General features: G+C 37.5%; 2 protein-coding genes and 5 non-coding genes across 15 annotated transcripts in view; 4 read left to right on the top strand and 3 right to left on the bottom strand.

Moving 5' to 3' along the window:
- The window catches only part of LOC129779774 (uncharacterized), an 80823-nt gene extending 61530 nt beyond the window's left edge, over positions 1 to 19293 (bottom strand). The window contains exons 1-2 of one of the 2 annotated variants that reach the window (XM_055787467.1): positions 18531 to 19293; positions 18252 to 18331 (exon numbers count right to left, since the gene is read on the bottom strand). In XM_055787467.1, coding sequence (XP_055643442.1) covers positions 18252 to 18331; positions 18531 to 18624 — 174 coding nt within the window. In that variant the 5' untranslated portion in view covers positions 18625 to 19293. Of the gene's footprint in view, positions 1 to 18162; positions 18332 to 18530 lie in introns of those variants that run through there. The other variant, XR_008743765.1, reaches the window with a different exon arrangement.
- LOC129779772 (protein winged eye) overlaps positions 1 to 24035 on the bottom strand; it is a 619088-nt gene that overhangs the window by 264913 nt on the left and 330140 nt on the right. The gene's annotated exons all lie outside the window — the stretch shown is intronic.
- On the top strand, positions 1347 to 1428 carry Trnas-uga (transfer RNA serine (anticodon UGA)). The gene has a single exon. It is a non-coding gene; the product is annotated as a tRNA-Ser (tRNA).
- Positions 19866 to 19938, bottom strand: Trnar-acg (transfer RNA arginine (anticodon ACG)). Its single transcript has one exon. It is a non-coding gene; the product is annotated as a tRNA-Arg (tRNA).
- Trnal-cag (transfer RNA leucine (anticodon CAG)) lies at positions 20045 to 20127 on the top strand. The gene has a single exon. It is a non-coding gene; the product is annotated as a tRNA-Leu (tRNA).
- Trnat-agu (transfer RNA threonine (anticodon AGU)) lies at positions 20692 to 20765 on the top strand. The gene has a single exon. It is a non-coding gene; the product is annotated as a tRNA-Thr (tRNA).
- On the top strand, positions 23515 to 23596 carry Trnas-uga (transfer RNA serine (anticodon UGA)). Its single transcript has one exon. It is a non-coding gene; the product is annotated as a tRNA-Ser (tRNA).

Here is a 24035-nt window from a genome sequence, read left to right on the forward strand (position 1 = left end):
CGTTGAAATCATGCGCTGCTTTGTTTCTAACTGCATGAGCGATTTTCATATTTCGGTTTCACATGAAGGTGTTCACATTTAACATGGAGTTTAAAGTTAGCCACTATTCGACTATATACCGGACCGAGTTGTAAACAACAGTAATTGACAGAACCAAAATGTCAGTGAACCGCAGCAATGTTGGGTACACTGTCAATATGAGGGATTTGAGGTTTTAGTCATACCCCTGAGTTTCATCCGATATGCTCTCCGACTACTCCCTTGGACAGATCCAGACCATCTCCCTGACTTCTCAAGCTGCTGCAGACTGATCGCGTTGGAATCGGCGTGCCTTCCTTTAAAAAGTATTTGTATTTGATCTGTTAAATGGAGATCTTGGCTGTTCATCTTTATTGTATAATGTATCGTTCTATATGGCTCTTGCTACACATACGAGGGCGGTCCGATAAGTACTTAGCCTCATCGCCCGATGGTGTAAGTATCACACGAGAGATAACCTATCGTGTAGTAGGGGAGATGGGGGTAAGACGGACATGTTAAGGAAAACTTCAATTGTACCTTTGGAAACTCATGTTTTCCCAAAACTTAAAAACAGTTTCTTAAGACGCGTCCACATTACGCAAATCGGCCTTGGCCGCCCGGTAAAGCCGACTAAATGTGGACGTACCGCCCGGGATTGCCGACGTGCCGAAAACCGACTCGAATCAAACCGAACCCAACCCGAAACAAGTGGGTCCGGTTCGAGAAAGTTGAACCAAAACAAAACGAAGTAAATTAGCGTTGACGATATTGTGCTTCGTGTGTTCGTGACGACTTCGAGCATCGGATGGGACTTCGGCTTCGTGCACCAGATGGGGCGTCCACATTACATAACGAACCGAATATGCCGCCTGGTACAGACCGATCGGCATCATTCGGCATGATGTGGACGCGCCTTTACAGTTCAATATACTGGTTTTCGAAATAATTGGCCAAATGTTTTATAAAAATGTGTTTTTTCATGTTTTTATTCTGAAATTAAAACAAGCCGAAAAGTTGAACATTTTTATCTATGCGGGTATAATGGACATGTAGTGGGGGGAATATGGACAGGTCAATAATATATGAAGCGTAGAAGTTTATCGTGAGAGGAATAATTTCGCTCTCTCTCAGTGTTTATGCGTCCAGTGACTGAAATAGAAGAAAAAAATTTCGAAAATCATAATAACTCAAAAACGAAAAATAACACCTCTCTTCTTTTCGGATATGTTATGTAAGAGATCAACTACCGCGTTGCGTGCTTCATCAGAATTCTTACGTAAATACACGAAAGATGCGAGAAATGTGCAATTTCTAATGCTTGTGACGCTGTGGTGTCCGAGCGGTTAAGGAGATGGACTTGAAATCCATTGGGTTCTACCCGCACAGGTTCGAATCCTGTCTACAGCGAAAGGTTTTTTTTTATCGCTATTAGGTACGTCTACATGAGTTTTTAAAATTTCCAGGGCTATCATTTTTTAACATACAACAAACTGGTGCACAACAGCTCACCTCTTTTTCCAAGGAACTACTGTTGCCAATTATTCACTTTCACATACAACATCGAGTTTAACAATGTTAAAACTAGACCAAAAGTCTAATGAAAAAGGTTTAATAGATACTGTATGTAAGTTAAGCTGAAATAGAAGAAAAAGAGAAAGCGATATAAGAAAGAGTTGAATATTCTTCCCTTCACTTTCTATCATGCATTGGATGTGCTTATGGATGTGACTGTCCATTTCAACCCCACCAGTGCAATTATTTCAATAATTAAATTTACCACTTACGAAAGAATTTACTTTTCCTTACATATCTAATATCGCTTCTCTCTCAACTCGTAAACCGAAATATAACCATCAGCGAATTCAATTTTGTAATTAAATCACTCAAAATGCTTAATATCGACAAAAATTACATCCACACGCGGAATCATGTTTGATTTTTGGTTTTTGTTTCCCTATTTCACTTTCGATCAGTATTCATTGTCATAGTATGGTTTCAATAATCTAGAATAGCATGTAGAAGGGGTTCCCATCAACAGGAATTTGAAATTCATAATGCAAATATACAAATCAACCACCTGTCCATCATACCCTCACTGCCCGTCTTACCCAAGGCTCCCCTACATTCTCGTAAACGGCTACTGTCAAGGTTTCATCCGAATCGGACTCGTAGTTTTGTTTCGACCTTGCGTGGAAGCGGGCGTGTCCGCGGATTTTAGAAAAATGGAAAAAATTGAAATCCCGCCGTCGCCACGGCCACATTGGTCGAATTGCACTACGAATGCTGCCCCATCCATCGTATTCCCCAGATTTGTCCACGACTTGTTTTTGTTTCCAAACATGAAAAAGTCACTCGCCGGGCAGAAATTTGAGTCAAATGAGAAGGTCATCGCCGCCCTGGAGGTCTACTTTGCAGACCTCGAGAAAACGTATTTTTCAGATGGATTAAAGCTAAGCTAAAACGAGACTGTGTTGAGAAATAAATCTCCACTTTTCGGAAATTTTTGTTTGTTTCTCTTATAAGCCAAGTACTTATCGGACTGCCCTCGTACATGTAGAACATCTGTAGGGTAAACATCGCTTGTTTACGTTCGTAATTTCTTTGCAGCAGCAGTGATGTTCTTGATTTAAATATAGATGGGGAATTTCTACTAGCGCGAAATTGTTAACAGCACTAACATGAACTTTGTGAAACAGTTAGGCAATCTATTTCCTGAACAAGAGTTTTTGTATAACGCATATTACTTAATTTATTAACACTCATTTCGCAATGTTTATTGAGCGACTTTCCCACTAGATTTAGATCGAAAAATTGGCGGAAAGGATTATCAACATGTTCGGATCAAGATCAAGGTTACAGAGGCTCGAGGTCACGTTTGAATGCTTCCTTGTATTTTGCATGAATTGGCCAACTGAGGGATTTTCTCCGTTTCCAATCAATTTGCTTATAAACATATTTAACTTCTCCGCAGAGCATTCAGGTACCGGAAATCATAACTGAGGGTTGTTTCTGTTGTGTTGTGTTGAGTTGGATATGATAACCCCTTAGATTCTTGTTTCCGTGAGTTCAATAGTGCTTGTGCTGTGTTCGACTTTAACATGTCCAAAACCGTATGTGAAAATAGGATTAGAGTTTAATATAAGGATTCATTCTGTGGAATTATAAACAATTCGAGACGGTGATGAATAAATAAATAAATACTTTTTCATGACTTACATGATACAAAATTAATGAATGTATAAAATTTTCTTACCATCGCATTTCTGCTATACCTTAATGCACGAACCTGGCGCAAAACTGTGAGCGATTAGTCTTGAGTGATAGCATGTTAGCTCAGCGAAATAACTCCACGGAGAATCATCCTCCAAAATTCATTTGTTTTTCTAATGACCTTATACCGTAAAGATCCTCTTCCTTCCTCCCTGTCGTTCTTATTGTACTTAGGGCTCGTGTATCGTTTCCCGTGTAAGGGCCGATTTGCATAAAACGAAACATCGGATAGCGATGAGCATATCCGATTCCACCAACCATCCGCTTCCAATCCCACTGCTTAAAGCTCTGCCCATATTATTACTGAGAAGTTTCCCTACGGCTTTGTTGCTTGATACGATTCGACCACGGCCGTAAGATTGCCTTCAATGAAGCAGAACAAATCCTAACCTTCTCCTCTGCCCGCACCGTTTGTGTCATTTCTCCGCCACCGCCCCGCACCAGAGATCCAAACGCGAGTTCAAATCGTGAGAGAACGTCAATATGGGCTTGTTCCTGCCGACCTTCATCTCCGCTGCTGGATGCGGCTTTTGGCTGACTGGAATTAAAATTTCAAATTGAATTGAAATTGAATATTTCAGACCCGCAACCGGCTTGCCCGGGATACGGCAGTGTACGAGAAGAGCACAGCCCGATTCTCCCGCCTTGGCTTTATCTGATTTCTGGCGCAAACAAGACACCACTGAAGGGTCCCGCTTCAATCGACGTTGGCTTGGGTGCGAGTCCATAAATCTCCCGCCCAAAAAGAATCGCGCGAACGTGTTTGGCTATACGATTTCACGGGGGAACGAGAACCGGTTGCGCTAGAGCACCATGAAGCTCTCTAGTGGTTTAAAGGTTACTCCTGGAGACCACAATTCGCGAGAGCCTTCTATGGTTTCCGCTGCTCTACTCTCGGGGGCACGTGCTCGGGGACTCAAAAACTATGTGTGGGAATTTATTGCCGTTTGAATGGCCTTTGTTTATCCACTAGCTTTACATTTTGTGGCCACGGCGAGCTTCGTACGCGATAGATGTGCGATGCTGCGAACATCGCGGGTTGCGAAGCTGGATGTAATTCAAGTATCTAAGAGACTATAATCCTGATGAACTTGTGGATGAAGCCGTGATTATAAGATAGAGAGAATATCACGAAAAGCGATTTCCATATGGCCTGGGACTATGAACACAAATCTTAAAATGTTTTGTGTGATAATTAAATTACCTTGTGAACATATATTTTGTAGTCAATAGGATTCGATAGTGACAATAGCTGTGATGGTCGGATAATATTTGGTTGGGGAAAAAGTTAATTATTATTTTCTCGGTAGCTGTATTTAGCGATCAATATCTCGCTTAATATCGATCATGAAATTTCAAGTTTAGGCTCGATGTAAAGGTGACTCTTCACACTAAAAAAATCCTTTGCTGTTTTTTGTTAGTTCCATTGCGTTGTGAGTTACAGGATGTTAACAATGGGAGTCAACAATGAAAAAAATTGGTAGGGTAGGGCGGGGCTAGTTGGTCATAGGGGTAAGTTGGTCATATCTTGGAATCTGAGCGTCTAAAAAATTAGCGATCTATGGATGAAAAATAGCGAATTGCTGATATAATAAAATAAGCAAATTGGAAAAACTTTTTATTAAGTAGATTAAAAAATACGGACATGGTTCCGATTTTGCCAAAAATCATTCACGGTTTGCACGTTATAAAATGTGTTCTAAAACTGATTAGTGACCATAAGAAAAATCGGCTCAAACGTAAACCAAAGGTTTATTGTACGTATTAGCTTTAAGTGTTAATGGAAATCGCTTTTAAAATTATTTTTATGGAATTTCCATGAATATTCTTTTTCATATATAGAGGGGCTAGTTGGTACACAAATTGCTCGTTTGAGAGCAACGCATGTAAAATTTTCAGGTATGCCGTGTTTCATCACGCAAGCTATAAATAAATATAGAAAGCATATGTTTTACTGCTAAACCCAGTGTATTTGAAACGAGACAACCACCACACAAACCACTTTCAATATGATTGTCATATTTATATTTGTAAAATATAGACTTTTCTTTCACTGTCTTTTCAATTCGTAACAACGATTCGGGAGTTTTCTAGGAACGGGATTTTTGGGGTGCACAGTAGACACTGATTTCACCATGCGGTTTTCTTCGGATGGGGGAAAACGATCAAAAGAACATCCGAAGGGGTTGGTGGTTTGTAGGTAGGTAGGTATTGTATTATAGAGACTTTAAACTTTTGCAGTTCATTCGTCTCTAGCCTTGAGAAAGGCCCTTTGAAAACTCTACTCTATTCTACTCCAGCGCTACCACCTCCGCCCTCTTGCCTTGAGAAAGGCACTCGATCCCTCGCCGTCCAGCTCGTCCAGCAACGATGTTGTCCAGTCGGTGTCCACACAAAGAATGAGGTGGTTTGTAACAGACTAACTTTATTTTATACTCGTGTGTATACAGTGGATATGCTTTTGTGTATATGTGTATGAGTGAATGGAACGTGAATGCAAAATCTGCTAGGGTGGCTCAAATTATTATAAGTGTGTTGGGTTGTTCACAGTATTTCTATCTCTTCATGTTTAAGAATATTCTTTGCTGTTAAATTTCCATTAAATATAATAAACGCTATCATTAAATATCAGAACTCACAATAATGCATTGAGTAATGTAGCATATCTGGAGGCTATTTCTATATACTTTAGGGCGAACGGTACAAATGTCATCACAACAAATGCAAGCAAGAATGCAAGCGGTTGTGCGTCGCAGGGATGCCAGGTGATTTTTTCAAAAGTCTTGACATGGTACGAGAAAATGTCTTCACCATAATATCGGAACTTGCTACATTATCTTAGTTACCTGTTTTTGTTTTGATTTAATTGATAAATTTATAATGAAGGAAACTTCTAATGGAAAAACTTTTATTATTTGTTCAAAAACATGCCTATTATTGACCAACTTACCCCGTATGTGGGTTAGTTGGTCAATTTATTCTGAAATATAAAAACGTTAAATGAAAGAAAAATGTCAAATAATTGATTCTCTGGTTATTTTTCATTGAAAGGGCAAAAGGTAAGCTTCATTGTGGTACATAACATTCTAACGCAAAACTTCGTACACAATTCCGAGAGCTTGATTGGGATGTTTCAATGCATCCACCATATAGTACGGACCTGGCACCAAGCAATTACCACATTATCACGCCAATAAGGACCAAGACCTCTATGATAGAGACATTATGAAGCTACCTTCAGAATGGCAACAAAACAGTGCATATTTGACCCAAATCGGACAACTCGAAGCATACTAAAAATAGTTTCGATTTTCATTCAAAAATAATGGATTACTTTTTCCCCAACCTAATATTTTAAGTAATAGAGCGATTCCTCGCCAAACCAGTCGAAAACAATCGATTTCGACGCAACCATACATAAGGTGACACCTATCCAAAATCATTATCACATGACCAATTTAAAATACGTTTGATTTTTTATAATATCGTATTCAAATCGTTTGTCTTTATTTCAAACAATTATGCCATCAAATCTAGATGTTTAGTTTGAGTATGATGTACGGCAAAGTTGTTGAGAAATCAATGAACCATTTAAAAAAAATTCACTCCGAAACTGATAAAATATTAACTCAAAGATTAAATTTATTATCAAAAAATAAACATTTATCGATATTTTACTTCTATTAGTAAATTCTTTCCACTTCATTGGCACAGAGGAGTAAGAATCGTGTTTTTTTTAATTCTAATTGAAGGATGAAATTTTGATGATGTTGATGATTTCTTGGAAACTAGATGACAGTAGTCTGCATCTTATGTAAGTTTCTTTGAACGTTAACACGGATCGTATAAAACTTTTATTTCATTTTAAATAAAATAAGGTTTAAATTCATCATCAAAAGATCTGTGTTTTGCTGAAAGTAAATGTGTTTGGTTTCAGCTGTCAACTACAGATTGAGAACAAGACGATTTGCCTTAGCTGGGTTGCCTCGAAAAAGATACAGTAGTGAGAAATATTAAGTTTGTAGTGTTTTCAAGAATTTTAGATAAAGCGCTTAGCAACAATCCTGAAGAAGAAAAGAAAGTAGAGAAGCGACAACAAAGGAAAAAGGTAGGCTTTAGAACAACAGGAGGTGAAACAACAACGGAAAGAAGCAAAAAAAGTTAGGATTGAAGAACATGAACAAAGGCACAAAAAAGAAAAAATCCAATCACGATTTTTTACTTTAATTTTGTCCTTAAAGTTTAGATATTTAATTTTTCCTCAAAAAATGGTTCTCTCTGTTTATTATAAAAATATAATATAAAAATTATAAACATAAAATATTTTTTTTTACTGAATATAAACAAGTGTTAAATTGTATATAATTGAGTCCATATATAATCGGGTTCGACCTATATGAGGCACAATACGTCCGAAGCACGCTTTGGAAATGGTTCTCTTTTTTACCTAATTTCAAACAAATTGTTTAGATTTGCTGCGATTCCACCTGGTTTGCAAGGCTTTCTTCTAATAACTTAAAAACTTAATTGTTTTAGAGGAACCAAATCAGTTTTCGACGAGAAACCAAAGATGTTCTGAGAGGATGGAATTTTCAAGCAGAATGGAAGATTCACGAAGTTGTACTGAATGATCAAGATGATACAGCAGGTTTAATGTTTGATAAGGTTCATTTTAGCCGCCAATCACCATCTAACCTGGCTTTGCGTTCTGAAAAAGCAGACACATTCAAGGTGTGTTATTCGGCATAGAAATCTCAACCAATTAATACTTGGTTGGAACGACGCTAGTTAATGAATACGTTGAGACGGCAAAAGTTCCACAGGGAACGTTAACGCCATTCAAGAAGAAGAAGAACGGCATCAGAAACTAAGCATTGACTATTGTCTATCAGTTCAACACGTCGAGCCTCGCTTCTGTCCCTAGGGGCCGACATTGAGCTTTTTGGTAGTAAAGCGATGACTAACTGGGACTGACAGTTTCAAAATAAAAAAATATAAATATATATGGTTTGTTTTCTGATGTATTACAAAATGTAACTATTGTCTAGTCGAATCTTGATTATTTTCTATTTATACACTAAGTATCTTTGGAAGCTGGGCCCGACACTGATATTGTGCAAACGTTCTTGATGCGGGCTGAATGGAAAGCGCAGCAAGAAAAAATCGGGGCTCAACGTGTTAAGCAACAAATCGGCTGCTAACAAGCCAAAACTTAATGACACAACATAACATTTTTATGGAAGGAACAGCATGATGAAGTGCTCCCGTGGCCAAGTGGTTAGTTCGTCAAGGAAATTTTCTCCGACTTTGAACTGTGGTCACGTGTATTCTAGAGCTTGCCACTCAGAATGCATTCAAGGCGTGTTATTTGGCATAGAAATTTCAACTAAGTACTAATAAAAATGAAGCAAATAATAATACTACGTTGAGACGGTGAAGTTCCTCTAGGAACGTTAGAGCCATTTAAGAAGAAGCATGATGAAATTCAATCAATTTTTATTTATACCCCTACTGTCTTTGTTTCATTATTTGATTTTTTTGGAACACTCAAAAAGCTCAGGTAGCTTACATCGGATTATAATAGAAAAATGACCGATATTTGATCCACAAGTAACTCTCAACTAAACTAAATACTAGCCAATGAGCAATATTTTCACTAAAAATTTTTAATGGAAAATAGAAACACACTTCAAATAAAATTTGAAGGCAGTACTATTACGTTTTTGCATTTTTTCAAAAAATGAAATAATTTCCAAGTGGACAGCAGGGAGAGGGGCGAAGGGAATGTCCGTGGTTGTCCACGGAGGGAGTGGGAGTGTCCAAAATAGTGTTTTTTTTGTCAACGTGGTAATTGGAAAGCCCCTTATACAGCGTTTTCCATTTCGGGCTTCCGAAAGTATACAGCCCTGCGCTGACAACCGTTTGACATAGCTGTCAACCAAAGCGTCATATCGTTAGTTGAATGTCTGCCATTTTACAATATGGATCGTTTTAGCATCGCACAACGTGTTAATTTTGTTAAATTATACTATAAAAATGATGAAAAACCGGCAAATGTTTTTCGAGCATTACGGACGGATTTTGGTCGTCATGGACGGCCTACAGAGCACACAATCGCTAATGTAGTGCGTAAATTCGAACAAACTGGATCCGTAGCGGATATTGTGAAACCTGTGCATCATCGTAATGTGCGTTCGGCCGAAAATGTTTAGTGCGCATTATGGTCTGGTGGAGTCATCGGGCCGTATTTCTTTGAAAATGACGGCGAGACGGTAACTGTGAATGGTGAGCGCTATGGCCGCATGTTAACCGATTTTTTTTGCCACAAATTGAAGATATGGATACGGATGACATGTGGTTTCAGCAGGACGGCGCCACGTGCCACACAACACGACCGAACATGGCCATATTGCGAACGAAATTTGAGGAACGCATAATTTCGCGTTTTGGTGATGCCAATTGGCCGTCCAGATCATGCGATTTGAACCCGCTAGACTTTTTTTTGTGGGGTTATGCGAAAGACCGTGTCTATGCCAACTCTCCGCAAACTCTTGAACATTTGAAAGACAACATTCTTGAAGTTATGACCGAGATACCGCCCCATATGTGTAAAAAAGTCATCGAAAATTACCTGTTCCGGATCAAGGTGTGCGAGGAAGCCCTAGGTGGGCATTTGAATGATGTTGTATTTCACACATAATGGCATAAACCAAACTTTAATTTGAAATAAAAGTTTCATCGAAATTCGAATTCTAAGTGTGTTTTATTTCAATTTACTTTCGGAATTTAAAGTTGGAAAACCCTGTATGTTCAAAGACATCTATCGAAATCGAGTGAAAAACAAATAAAAAAGCGTGCTCGAACAAAACCAAATTGTGCTTTGCGAAATCAAATAATTATTGTTTTCAAATAGTTTTTTTTAGCTTCTAGCCTTCAAAAAGAACGGATTATTCGTATCAACATAGACGAATAACACATAATTTTATCAATAATCGTCCGTCAGCTTATGAAGAGATCTATTGTGGACATTTCCCCGCAAACCGATTTCAAAAATCTTGATTTGGCTCGGAGTTTTGAGCATAGAAGTGAAACAACTCAAATTCGAGTACCCGAGATGCCTGGGTATAAATTTGGCACCCCATTTTTTATTTTTTCAAATTAAAAGAATCGTCCTGAAATCAATGAAAAATGTATTTTTTGACATTTTCATACAAAATAGAAGTAAAGTACGCTATCTTACGTAAATTAACTCAACCTTGACGAAAAAGCATGCAATTTTACAAAACAAAAACGATTTTTTCAAGAAAAAGTGAACAAATTTCATCTCGATTTATTTCTAATTAAAGAAGTACCGGGGGTACCAGACCGGGAGGGTTTTTATCCCCAAATCGGGTGAAATTTAATTTTGCTGCATGGGCATGCAATACTTAGCATAGTGTTGCATCAACACTATGTTTACATTGAGGTGCCAAATTACCCGCATACCGAATTTTCACTCTGGAATGAAATCTATGAAATTTGTGATTAAGATCTCAATACACCCAGGTTTTTTTTACGCAGGGGATACGTACCTCGTAAAAAACCGCGTAAAAAAACGGCGTTAGTTGGAAAATCCGCGTAAAAAAAACCATGTCACCTAATGATAGATATCAAATGGGACTATCTTTACGTAGAACGGAAGTAAAAAGTTGAGTGTTGCTCGCTTCCGAAAACCCGTAGTTTTTTCCTGCAATTTCGTTGGTTACTGGTAGCTATAGTTCGGTTTTCCTCACGAATGAGGTCATCTGCTGTTGCTAGAAGATTCCCTAGTAATTTGCACACTTTTCTGCCGATGCACGTGCAGTACCACTGTTGGACCGTCCAGAGCTAAGTAGACAGGGAAAGGCATTCACGAATAGTTGCCCGTAAAAACCCCGTCCCGTGGTACCGCCCAGCGAGCTCCCCGTTACCCAACACCTAAAATCCACGTAAGAATCATGATAAGGTGCGGCACTAAGCGCTAAACTCCGTTACAAGCACTAATTACCGTAATTTGTTCTGAGGGAACAAGAGAGAAAAATGTGAGCTGGGGGGGAGATGTGGTATTGCACTGGTCTTCTTTTACGTACCGCGTAAAAAAACGCGTTAATTGGAAAATCCGCGTAAAAAACCGCGCAAAAAAAACCGCGAAAAAAAAAGCTGGGCGTACACTTACTCGAATTCGTTGAAGAACATCAATTTCTTGATCCAAAACAGCTTTAATATTTAAACTCGGCTCACTATTCGATTTTTAATGATTGTTCAAAAGACGCACATGAAAATTATTCGAGATTTCAAAAACAACAAAACTTGATTTTTTTTTTAAAAAACACAGATATTTTGGATTTTTGTCATCTGACGTTTGTTACTACATCACTAGAACACTTTTTTTTATTCACCACCAGAGTGCGCTCATTACCGCCGGAGATCCGGGTGGGTACCAAATTACCCACGAGGTACCGAATTTGTACCAGTTCCTCTACTCCCAAGCATCATTAAATGTGTACCTAGAGCAATTTCTTTGATTCAGCTCAATCACGGTGAGCAATCCCACATTACACCGTGCGTAGTATTTTGTCATAAAAGCTCTAACTTCGATTTTGTTAATGGGAGCTAACAACAATTTTGGAATTTTGGAGGCCCATATGATCAACAACAAACAAGCTCAGAGAGATGAGAGTGTGTATGTGTTGGCTCTCTCCTCCTCTTTCTAATAGCAATTTTTGTTCTGCTTGCTCAGTTTTGCTCAAAATACTGTCGAAACAAGAAATATTTCGCGAATGCGTTGTACAGTTCTACGAACTGCATATAAATCTCGGCAAAAAGTATACGGTACAACATTTCAAAATCGAAAATGTTGAAAAGTGTTAGAATAAAGTCGAATGTTACTTCCTCCTTTCGAAGATGCACATTCCCGGAAACGATCGATACTATTCCAGGGATAGTTCTATTGCATCTCCGAACATTAAACATAAGTTTAAAAAAAGGTTTGAACAGAAAGTGATGCTTTACATTACCATTTCCGAGAGAGCTATTTCTAAGCCATGGTTCAAGCTATTTGGTTTGGTCATCAATCAAGATGTGTACCACAACAAATGTTTGTAGATAATTTTGATCCCGTTTCAATGAAAACATACATCATGAAGATGGACAATACGTGTTTGGGCCGCATAAAGCGTCATCGCATTATATCAGAAAACACAATTGGATCCCATTTGTACCCAAAGCCGCAACTCGACAAATCTGCCTCAGTGTAGCCCAATCGAATATATCCTCGGGGTTTTGAGCTTCTGTGTATACCAAAATAACTCGAGATCCGCGAATTGCAGACAGTTGATTGGTAGAAACAAAAGATGCATTCGCAAAGTTGACATGAAGTTCGTACAATGTATTTTTTTCAACAATGGACAATGATCTTTAATTACAATAAATTAGATCTCCTTCAAGTATGTTTGTCTTTTTTGACAACTTGAGAAATAAAATCCAATTAGAATTTTCATTATAGCCGCGAACCACAATGATTATTTTCTCACCACTTTTCATAATGAAATGTAAGTTATACGTCTATAACTGATATTTTTTTTAATCACTCTCTATATTTAATAAGAAAGCATTCAATTCTATACCTGTGAAATTAATAATTCGAGAACAAAAAGAGATAAAAACCCAAAACTTTTATTGAAGGTATAAAAGTATCCAGAATTAACATTTTTGGCAAAATCATTCACGCAGAGTCGAAAACTCTAAGGTTAATCATCAATCACTGCAGGTTCTCGATAGAATTCTTTAACGACTGGTAATTCCATTGAAAACGTCCACAGGTACGCTCCTCCATCTTGGCCCAAAGTGAATAATCCGATGGATTGGCAAATGGCCAATTATTTCCGAAGATGAATTCTGGTAGGTTTGTTGTTATTCTCGTTTTTTAGTCGTTCTAGGAGTTTTTTTTGCATCGTTCCAAACATATTCGCTTCAATCTGGGCGTCAGTAAATAACTCACACATCGATGTACGCACCAATCAATTTATTTAATTCATTTCGAATGATGAACGCTTTTGTTTCAGAAGAGGATTGCGCTGAACGCGTTCATGAACAACATAGATAACATTGTGCAGCCGTACCGACCTCGGACGTTCCATTTTGAACCTATCGCCCACATTAGCTGTTTCTTTGTACTGTTGTAGGGTACGGAACTCGAATCGTTTCATTCAATCATAAAAAGTTTCTACAATATTTTTTGTTTGTTTCGATATAGAAAATTCTTAAATACAAACATACTCAAATACCATTTCGATTTCACTCGAACTACTTTTCTTGAGGCATTTTATCTAAATCACCTTGAATATGAAAGATAGCGATGCGAAGCGTTTTTTCTAAATGGCTGTCAGTAATTTTGTTCCTTGACTTTGATTGTATTAAAACTGAAACAATTGCTCACAAATATTTGTGGATTCAAACGAAGAAGTAATAAAATGAGCATGTTTCATTAGTTCTGGAAATCGTGCTTCTGGAACAAACCTGGAATAGAAATCCAAGACATCGAAAAATCAAATTTGTCACGCAGCTAAATCACACTGCGTTTCTATGAGTTCCATCTGTATGTTTTCAGCGGCATGTACATCATCGAAACTGAATGAGGTAAAGAAAATTGGTGAACCAGCATTAATCGACTGGAGTGCATCAACATTTTTCCTAGTTGTCGACACTTGAGGAATTCTCAAAGGTAAAATTAAAATTTCCCATTTGTTGTTTGAACTTGAGTTTGTTTTCTTGAGACGTCCTCGAATCCTACATTCATAGGAAAAAGGCAAGCCAGTTCCTAGGTAACTTCGAAACTCTTCTCTCATCTATCACCACTCAATAAAATACATAGTCGGTAGGTCGTTCTTTCAAACTTTTAAACAAACAATTTTCGCTTTGAACTCAGCTAATTTTCCAGCACAGGATGTGGCAACAAACTTGTCAGCAGCAGCTTCATAACAAATCAAATAAACCATTTTCTGAATTATGCACCGAAAAAATATATTTCAGACAATTTTCCCTGAAATACACGTGCTTCGTCAGTCAATTTTCTTTTTTACTAGTGCAGGCTTTCATTTAGCTTCAATTTACGCAACACACGCCACAGCGATAAAAAAGCGTTCGACATTGAAATGGTGAATGAACTCTACTGCACTCTAATGGCGAAAGCACAGCAAATCGAATGAATTTTCTCCAAAACTTTTTCTATTTCTTATGTACGCGTACATACATCCCGTTCTCTCTCATAAAACTCTTGAAAAAGTTTCAAGCATTTAAGCATGGTATATATATTATACATACAAGTCAAATGTCAAATTTCATGATATTGGTACGTTCGTAATTCTTCGGATCGTTTGACGTTTACTCGCAACCGAGAAACTGACAACATATAAATCCGATTTTACTGCCGTTACTTGCACGAATTTATGCGAGTGTAAGCAAAACAGAACTGAAAACGTAGAAAAGTCCTTTGAGTACTAACGAGAACAATTGTCAGAAGGTTATTAACAAGAATTACTCACAAAGTCATTTTTATTCAATTGTATGGAAGAAATTTCGACTATATTCTTAATTTCGCTCATATGTTTTTTTTTAAATCAGGCTGCGGGCCGCATGCCCAAGGTTCGAGGGCCGCAGGTTGGCCACCACTGGGTTTTTGTTTTGATGTAGGACTACGTCTTTGATTTCTATATAGGGGGGTCAATCTATGAAAAGTGTAACGAAAAATTAAGGGATTTCAAATGCATATTACGCAAAATCGTTGTTGTGATATATGTTATACTATGTATGTACCATTAGATGGGAAAGGGCCTGACCGGGTAAGGGAGTAAAAAGTGCCCCCAAACCAAATCACCAGCTGTATGGCAAATATTGTATAGGATATCAAATAAGATTTTTTTCCGTTTTTTTGAACCCCTATGTGGTTTGACATAGGATCTATAGTGAAAAACGTACTTTTTCGTTTATTTCAAGCCATCCTTAAAAGCTTCGAGATAAAAATTTTAAATAAATACCGAATATGCATCTTACGACGGTGTATCAAGAAAAATTATCTAAAAAAAATTCTTAAAAAATTTTAGTACATGTGTGATTTTTTTCAGTGTTGCGCGGTACAAACAAATATTTTTTTTTTCATATTTCCAAAGAGTCTGGCTGGGGTAAAGGAGTGAAAAGTCCCCCAAACCAAATCATTAGCTGTATAGAAAATATTGTATAGGGTACTAAATAAAACATTTTGGCAGTAGTACCATATATTTGAGTCCTTATATGGTACACCATAGGATCTATGGTGAAAAATGTACCTTTTCGTTTTTTTTCACGCCATTTCCAATAGCTTTGAGACAAAAATATGGAAAAAAAAATACTGAAAGTACATCTTACTTAGGTGTATCGATAAATATTGTCAAACAATTTTTTCATCAGAAAATCAAAAAAAAAATTAAATACGCAGTACAAAATAATTTTACATATTTTCTGGCATTTCGAAATTTTGAAAAAAATATAACTCTCAAACCCACTTCTGCTTTAATTTTTATTTAAATGCGTTCGTATATGTCTTTTTTCTACATGTGACGTAATTTTTCCTAAAATTTTAAAAACATTGCGAGACACAAAAACAATTTTCTTTATCGTCTGCTTTATTATTTTTATTTTCTTGAAAACGTGTGGTTTAACATAGGGGTTCAAATAAACCGCCAAAATTTCTTATTTAATATTTAATTTATTTATTATCTAATATATTATACAATATTTGCCATACAGCTAGTTATTTGGTTTAGGGACACTTTTTACTCCCTTACCCGGCCAGGCCCTTTATGCTCGCGGAAAAGGTGACATTTCGAACTAAAACAATTCGTTTGCTGGTTCTTGTTTGTTCCATTCAGTTGTGAGTTATGAGATGTTAACAAGAAAAAAAGAGAAATTTCGGTACATTTCACAGGTTTTGTTCGATAAAGGCAAATATGCATGTCAAGTCCTCTGAAATTGCCAATGGTGTTTATGGTTCCGATACTGTAACAACTAATTACGTATAAAACAGTTTCAAACCAATTGCGCTCAGCTGAATTAAAAAAGAAGTTTGATGTTTTGGTGTCACACCAATCAACACCAAAAAACATAATGGATCGAATTTCCATCTGCGAAGCCTTGACCAAACGGAATGAAATCGACCCATTTATTAAACGGATGGTGACTGGGGATGTGAAATGGGTCACATACGACAATATTGTGCGAAAACGATCGTGGTCAAAGCGTGATGGAGCAACTCAAATGGGGACCAAACCAGGACTGACGGCCAGGAATGTTCTTTTTGGCGTAGGATTACGTCTTTCGGGAACATATTGGGGTACAAATTGAAAATCGAAAATTGAGTACATTGTGAAAATTGTCCAATTTCAAACGCTTATTGCTCAGTCATTTCTTGATGGATTGATGAAATTTTTGCGTCAATCGATTTCGGCACTCCATAATTTTTTTTTATATTGAAGAAAATAATATATGCTATAAAACTAATTATTGAACTATTGGAAAATCTCAACCCCTATCCTAACGGAAATACCCACTTTTGATTGGTCGAAATTGACGACACATGCGGCGGTTCCCCAACAGAGACATCAAAACCAAGCAGCCCGGGGGAAGTTGGCATTGCAAATACATGAAAGAAGGGGGAGCTTTTGCTCCCAGCGGAATGTGTTCCCTAACAGAGACATCAAAAACAAGCTGCCTGGGGGAAATCGGTTTGCAAATACATGAATGTAGGGGGAACTATTGTTCCCGCCGAAATGTATTCACTAACAGAGACTTCAAAACCAAGCTGCCTGGGGGAAATCGACATTGCAAATATATGCAAGTCGGGGGCATTTTTGTATTGAAAGTAAGGTGAGTGATACGATTAATTTTAGCAAATAAAATTTAAATTTGGAACTTTAATGTTGATTGCTTCATATGTGATTTCCCATATGCTCTACATATAGTGTTAGCGTTGGGTTGAATAAACACTTAGAAAGTAAAAATTATAAAAGAAAATTGCTTTCTCCATTCCATGTATGTTTTCTCTACATGTTTTTACTGATGAGAAAAATTGATGATTGTGTTCGGTATTGGTAATTATCTTATATTATCTTATATATTGGTGAGTTTTTTTTCTTTACTTCATCCATACATATCACAGGTGGTATCTTGTCTAGGATCACAGAGGGCGGTTTTCATCATATCTCTTTCCACTTCGGTATCTTTTATCTGATACGCACCATCTAAAGACTGTTTACCATCCTTCTGTTATCATCACTCGGTAAACACTGGTCGAGTGAACAAACAATACCCAACAACCAAACAAAAAGGTCCTTTTCAGGGCCATCAAATCATTATAATTCTTCAAACATATCCAAAATCAACAGATCACCTAACGGAATCCTACGTCAACTATGCGGTCGTGTCTCGGACACAACCCTCCTGTGACTTTTTTGTATTTGCTGGGACTAGAAAGGAATCATTTATTATGAGTTACTTCTGCAGGGTCAAACACTAATTTCAGAGAATGAAGAAGAGGTAAGAAGTAATGATTCAAGGATGATTCTATTGTTATTTCTGTATGTAATTTCAATCAATTCAAAGCCGTTGCATTCTAAATCCAGATTATTGTCAATGCCAAAGAGCAGAGTGGATGCACTGGATACAACGGAAGATCTAATCCATTAGTAATATCATGTCTCGGAATTATTTCGTAATGCGAGTATTTCCAGCAAAACGATAAACATTTATTTCAAGTATATTCTCAATACATCAAAATCGTAAAACTTGATGTCGTTTCTGTGCTAAAACGATACAGTGGCCAATATTCTGCATCTCGTTAGGATTTCGGTTGCTGCGCTTCTGTTGGTCAAATGCTTTTCCATAACATTATATGATGGGATAGTATTTACATAATTTGCCGGAATGGTATCCGCAGCCCAATCACCAGCAGGTTTTATTTGGTCGACCCGAGCACGTATCGGAGGCATACCTGCAATGAAAGTGAAAAAAAAAAATTGGAAACGTAGGCTCGAGACAAAGCATATAGATGGTGGTGGGTGGTTGAGGAAAAAAGTAATTTCTTTTTGCGTGCTCCGTAACTACATCTTACCCAGGGCGAGTAAGGGCAGTCGGTGTGTTTTGATTCGCCTAAGCTAGTGCTTTCTTCCCGTCGTCTCTGTTGTTCATACCCACCAAATGTACTGTCCAATGTCTATGAATTCGGACACAGCACCACTCCACGTGGAGTTCGAATGAAGACCGTGCGTCGCACATTGCTTTCATTTCTGCCGTTGCTTTGCTCTATTTCCGACTAAAATTCACAATGTTATATCTGTTCGTTCTTATCTCCTGCCAGGCTGGGACGAACTCGCTTTTTGTTGGGGAAGAGGAATTCTTTGAGGGGGAACAGGAGGGCAAGTGAGTCCATCATATATGATTTTTACGCCATTCAATCAACCAGAGAAGAGCAGATTTGGGTAGGGGGACGAGTCTCTCCGCGTTTGACGATGATGAGAATTTTGATGTGCACTCACTTCGGAATCAATTTCATTGTCTGTTTCCCTGCCAGAGAATACAAACCCGTACGAAGCAATTTCACAAAACCGAAACCATTTACCGGCTTTCACTTGTCAAATTTACTGCGAACGATAAATTGACACATGATTCAGACTGATACAAGAATACTGCCGACTGCATATAAAAACCGAATCTAGCTGAAGTTTTACGCGATTTTTACGCCGTTGTCATTTCTGTGCTCCCCCGCCCCTCGCTCGCACAGCAGATAGATATAATCGAAAATCGATTGTTCTTCGGTTTGTTGTTTCGGCGACAAAAGGAAAACTTCAGCTTGCTCGATTCCTTTATGTTTACGTCGTGCACTGCAAACGTCACGTCGCTTCCCCAGCGAACGTCACAGTTTTTATCGAGACGATCCGACAGTTTTCAGGCGAAGAAAAGGAAATACACTCCATGGCGAGGGGAAGGATGGAAAAGAGCTAGAGGTTACAAAAATGTAAACAAAAGCAGATCACTTTAACCGTACGAATCTGCTTCTGCTGTTGCTGCTGCACGTGAATGCCACCGAATTATCTCCCTTGCTGCGAAAAAGGCGAACAAAAACTGACAGTATCAACAACAACAAAAAACCGAGCCGACTTGCCGACGGAGTTTTGTACTGTGCGATTTGATCTGTGTTATGCTGCTATTATATGTATGCTTTTTTTATCTGCTATTTCCCTTCCACTGGAAATTACTGTATCTCGAGACGCCACTGTCGCCGTTTTGCCTTTGTAGTGGGACATAATGTTTTGCTCCGCCAAATCCCGCACCGTCTATCCCTTGAATCTATCCGACCTATCACCATCGATGAAAGTTTCGCAACGGTCGCTTGAACGATGAGAACCGGCATTCATGGCAGCATTTTAATTGCAAAGCGGGAGAAGAGTGTTTCAGACAGGTAACTCTATAAAATTCAATTACATCGAGCAAAAATAGAGCGATGTGAAAAATAAAACAATAACAACCGATCCTGCCAGGAGTCGAACCTGGAATCTTCTGATCCGTAGTCAGACGCGTTATCCATTGCGCCACAGGACCCACAGGACAACAGGACTGCTAAACAATGCACAGGTTTTTATTGAAAGCAAAAGAAAGATAGTTTTTATGAATAGTGTGATAAGAAAATAACCAAGAATTTCGAGCAGTCAGGATGGCCGAGCGGTCTAAGGCGCTACGTTCAGGTCGTAGTCTTCTCTGAAGGCGTGGGTTCGAATCCCACTTCTGACAATGTTTTTATCAATCCAATATTCTATCTTGTTTATTGGTTAGTTTTCCAGTTTAATTCAAAATTATTTCTTCTTAGTTATGTAAATCTCTCATTTTATTATTTTTTTTTAAATGTTCTTCAAACTTATAATATTGTAATTGTGCTATGTACGAGGGCGTTTCGAAAAGTACTTAGCCTCATGGCTCGGCCAAATTGGTAGAATTGCACTACGAACTGCTGCCCCATCCACCGTATTCTCTAGATTTGGCCTCGTGCGACTTTTTTTTTGTTTCCAAACTTGAAAAAGTCACTCGCCGGGCAGAAATTCGAGTCGAATGAGGAGGTCATTGCCGCCACGGACCTCGAGAAAACGTATCTTTCTGATGGATGAAAGAAGATGGAGCATCGCTGGGTCAAGTGTATCGAGCTAAAACGAGACTATGTTGAGAAATAAATCGCTACTTCTCCAAATTTTTTGTTTTTTTTTGTAGGCTAAGTAGTTATCGGACTGCCCTCGTATATAGTTCATAAAAAATGTACATTCGTATTAACATAATTCCCGAATTAACAATGATGTATAACTCGGCGCCGTGGCTTAGTTGGTTAAAGCGCCTGTCTAGTAAACAGGAGATCGTGAGTTCGAATCTCGCCGGAGCCTGGAATTATGTGGGATTGTTTTTTTCACTTGTTTTATGTATCAAAATTATCATGAATAATTAAGTTCCATCCAATGATGAAAAAACTAGAAGAGAATATATCTGTGATAAAACCGCAAGGTAGACTTAAGACTAACGTTGGCTTAGTAATCATTTGCTTGAAGTTGCATCTGAATCAATTCACAATGAACGAATGGATATTTTGAAAGTTTGCTGACTGTTCTCTTGTAAGTGTATGAGAGGATGAGTATAAGCATTGAATTATGATTGATACAGGGATATAATAAAATTCAACTCTTTTAAACTGGATGGAATCCTGAAATCCTTTTCAGGACTTCAGGATTTCCAGCGCAAATTATATCCCCCACTAATTCAAATCGACGATCGAATGAAACATTCGTGAACATTCAATATTGGCACTGTTGCTTGCATCAAACGAGGCGGTTTCTTTGATATAGTGAAAAATTCTCTACCCGAACTCGTGATTATTGCAGTCTCAATAAGATTATTTGCAGTCTCAATATGATAGCCGCTTCGTTCAAAATCACTACTGAAACGTCGCTTTTCGCTAGAAGTTTCGTTCAGATCGGTAGCAACATAGAAACGGGATTGGCCATAGCCAATGGCACCTCGCAATCTGTATCTGTATCTGTTTTATCATCGACACTTCGTTTTTCAAAGTGAGATGGCTCAAGTCACGGTGTTTCCGAAGGCTGATGGCTTTTATTTGAATTTATTTGAATTTAGTTTGTCATCAGGTGAGTTTTGAAGTCGTGTATTCGTATGTTATCGACTAGGGTATCAAATTGAAGGTAAGAAGTAAGGTCGATCGACAACAAATAATATGACCGACAACTTTACCAAATATGATCTCATACGTCTAAGTTTTGCCAAAACTCACTTGAACCGACAGTAGGACATGATACCGTTCTGAATCATATTTCAGACAACATCATATTTCGGATACTTTGTCCTAATATCTTGGAATACTTAATGCACTGATGATATAACTTTAAAATTAATATCACAATTACTTCTTAAGAGTAATCCATCGGTTTCACTATCATTTCATAGAAGAACTACATTCAAATTATAACATAATCGGCAAAAAAATGACAACACTACTCATTATCGTTTGTGTTTGACGTTTGCTTAGCGTGAGCACATAGAATTTACCCGTTCATCAATATTTAAATTTCTCCCGTATTTCATCAGTTTTCATCATCGTTAACAGTTTACTGTGATTGCTTGGTAAGTGTTTTACAGTTCACTATAAAATATATTTAAGAGTAGTGTAGTTTTCGTTTAAAAAATTACAGAATAAAGTGTGCGAAATTTGAATTTAATCTGTCCGAAATTTGATTTTTTTTTATAACTAGTGTTTTATAAAAAGTAGTTTGATTCTTATTCGCTTCATTCGAATAGCATTTTTTTCGATGATTTTTTGATGTTTTCAGTCAAATAAGTACCAAAGTAAAAAGCTTAAAAGTATATTGAACTAATTTATTGAAAATATCAACTAAATAATACCTGTGCAAAAAGTTTAGATCTGTTTTCTGCATCCTATGCCTAAAGCGTCAGAAATATGATTCAGAACGGTATGTTATGACAAAAAGAACTCATTTTGCTATATATCACAACGAAAAGTTCTTCGATGTAATACGGCATTTTTTAACTTTTAACTTTGTTAGGTTATCTTCAGTGCCGAAAAAAGTTCAATTTGGATGGTCCTGATGGTTTCAATGGGTACTGGCGTGATTTACGGAAGTAGGAACACTATTTTTCAACCAGGAACTTTGGTGGAGCCACGTGTATGGTTTGGGAGGGATTCTGTGCTACCTAAAAACACAAGATTGCTTTCACATGCTTCAGAAGGAATAGGAAGGATAACATACATGAATAGCAAGGTTTAAACACATGTTCATACATGTTCCGACCATTTTTGCGTCGTAATCGTCACTAAAAACTTAGCAATGGATTAAGGACCAAAAAACTTGATTCGTTGAGCTCTTTGGGGGATCCTAGTATGCAGAATCTACGCTGAGGGAAAGCAGTATATCACAGTTGATGATCTCATGGCCGTAATTTTGGAGACATGGGAAAATAATGAGGAATCCGTTCTGCAGAATTTGGTGAATAGTATGCCAACACGAATTTTCCAAATTATTAATCGAAATAGCAAGGTTACACATCATTGACATGTAAACCTGTCGATTGTTTTGAATTTTTCATTGATAATACTTATGAAGTTTTAAATGGTCTTATAAAAACTGAACAGCTGAAATTATCATATTTAAGCCCAATAAATGAACAAACGACTTTTTTGGACGAAATTGACGTTTAATATACTTTATTGTAAGCATTCAACAATGAATGAAAATATCTTGTTGAAATTCTAACTGTTTGTGTTACAACGTAATATATTCAAAACAATAGAAGTTGGACAGAGTGTATTGTAATATTCCTTGTCCATATCGCTGAATTGTTTCCATACACAATTTTCATCCTTTACTAGATTTTCTACTTTTATTTTATTCAATCTGAACTTGGATTTTGTGAAATGCAAATCCAATGATATTGCTGGATCATAAACGAATATGAATAAATGAAATAGTCATTCAATAACATGATGATGATGTTGGATTAAATAGGCTTTAAACTTTTCAGTTCATTCGCCTCTAAAAATTCAATAACATAATCCAATGCAAATGCATATAAACTTATCATAATTGAGCCTCCAGCTCCCGTCGTGCTGTGGTGTCCGAGCGGTTAAGGAGATGGACTTGAAATCCATTGGGTTCTACCCGCACAGGTTCGAATCCTGTCTACAGCGAAAACTTTTTAAATCCATTTCTTTTCGGGATTCTACATTATCGACACACGTTGAACACACGGAAACGAATAGTAAGTTCGTTCTATATATTATGGGAGTATATTATCACAAAATTTAGTGTGAACGATTTGTCGGAAAAGAAAATGTTATGAGGTGTATCTTTTAACTATCAACACGTGGACGCACGCACCGTTCCAGTCAGATCACATCAAGTGTGCGAGAGAACTCTCAATACCATTATCTGGGACTGCTACGAGATATTTATTTGATAAAAAGGAGATAAAATGGTAAAAATTTTGACGAAAAAAATGAAACATATAATTTATTTATGAAAAAGGGTATATCAATGATTGGTTATCGCGTGCACGTAGTTTTGAATAGCAGTTGAATAGCGCTTTTTCAAGATGCCAATAAGATGTTGAAGATGATTCACGACCTG

Source organism: Toxorhynchites rutilus, chromosome 3, assembly GCF_029784135.1.
Source record: "Toxorhynchites rutilus septentrionalis strain SRP chromosome 3, ASM2978413v1, whole genome shotgun sequence".
NCBI classification, from domain to species: domain Eukaryota; kingdom Metazoa; phylum Arthropoda; class Insecta; order Diptera; family Culicidae; genus Toxorhynchites; species Toxorhynchites rutilus.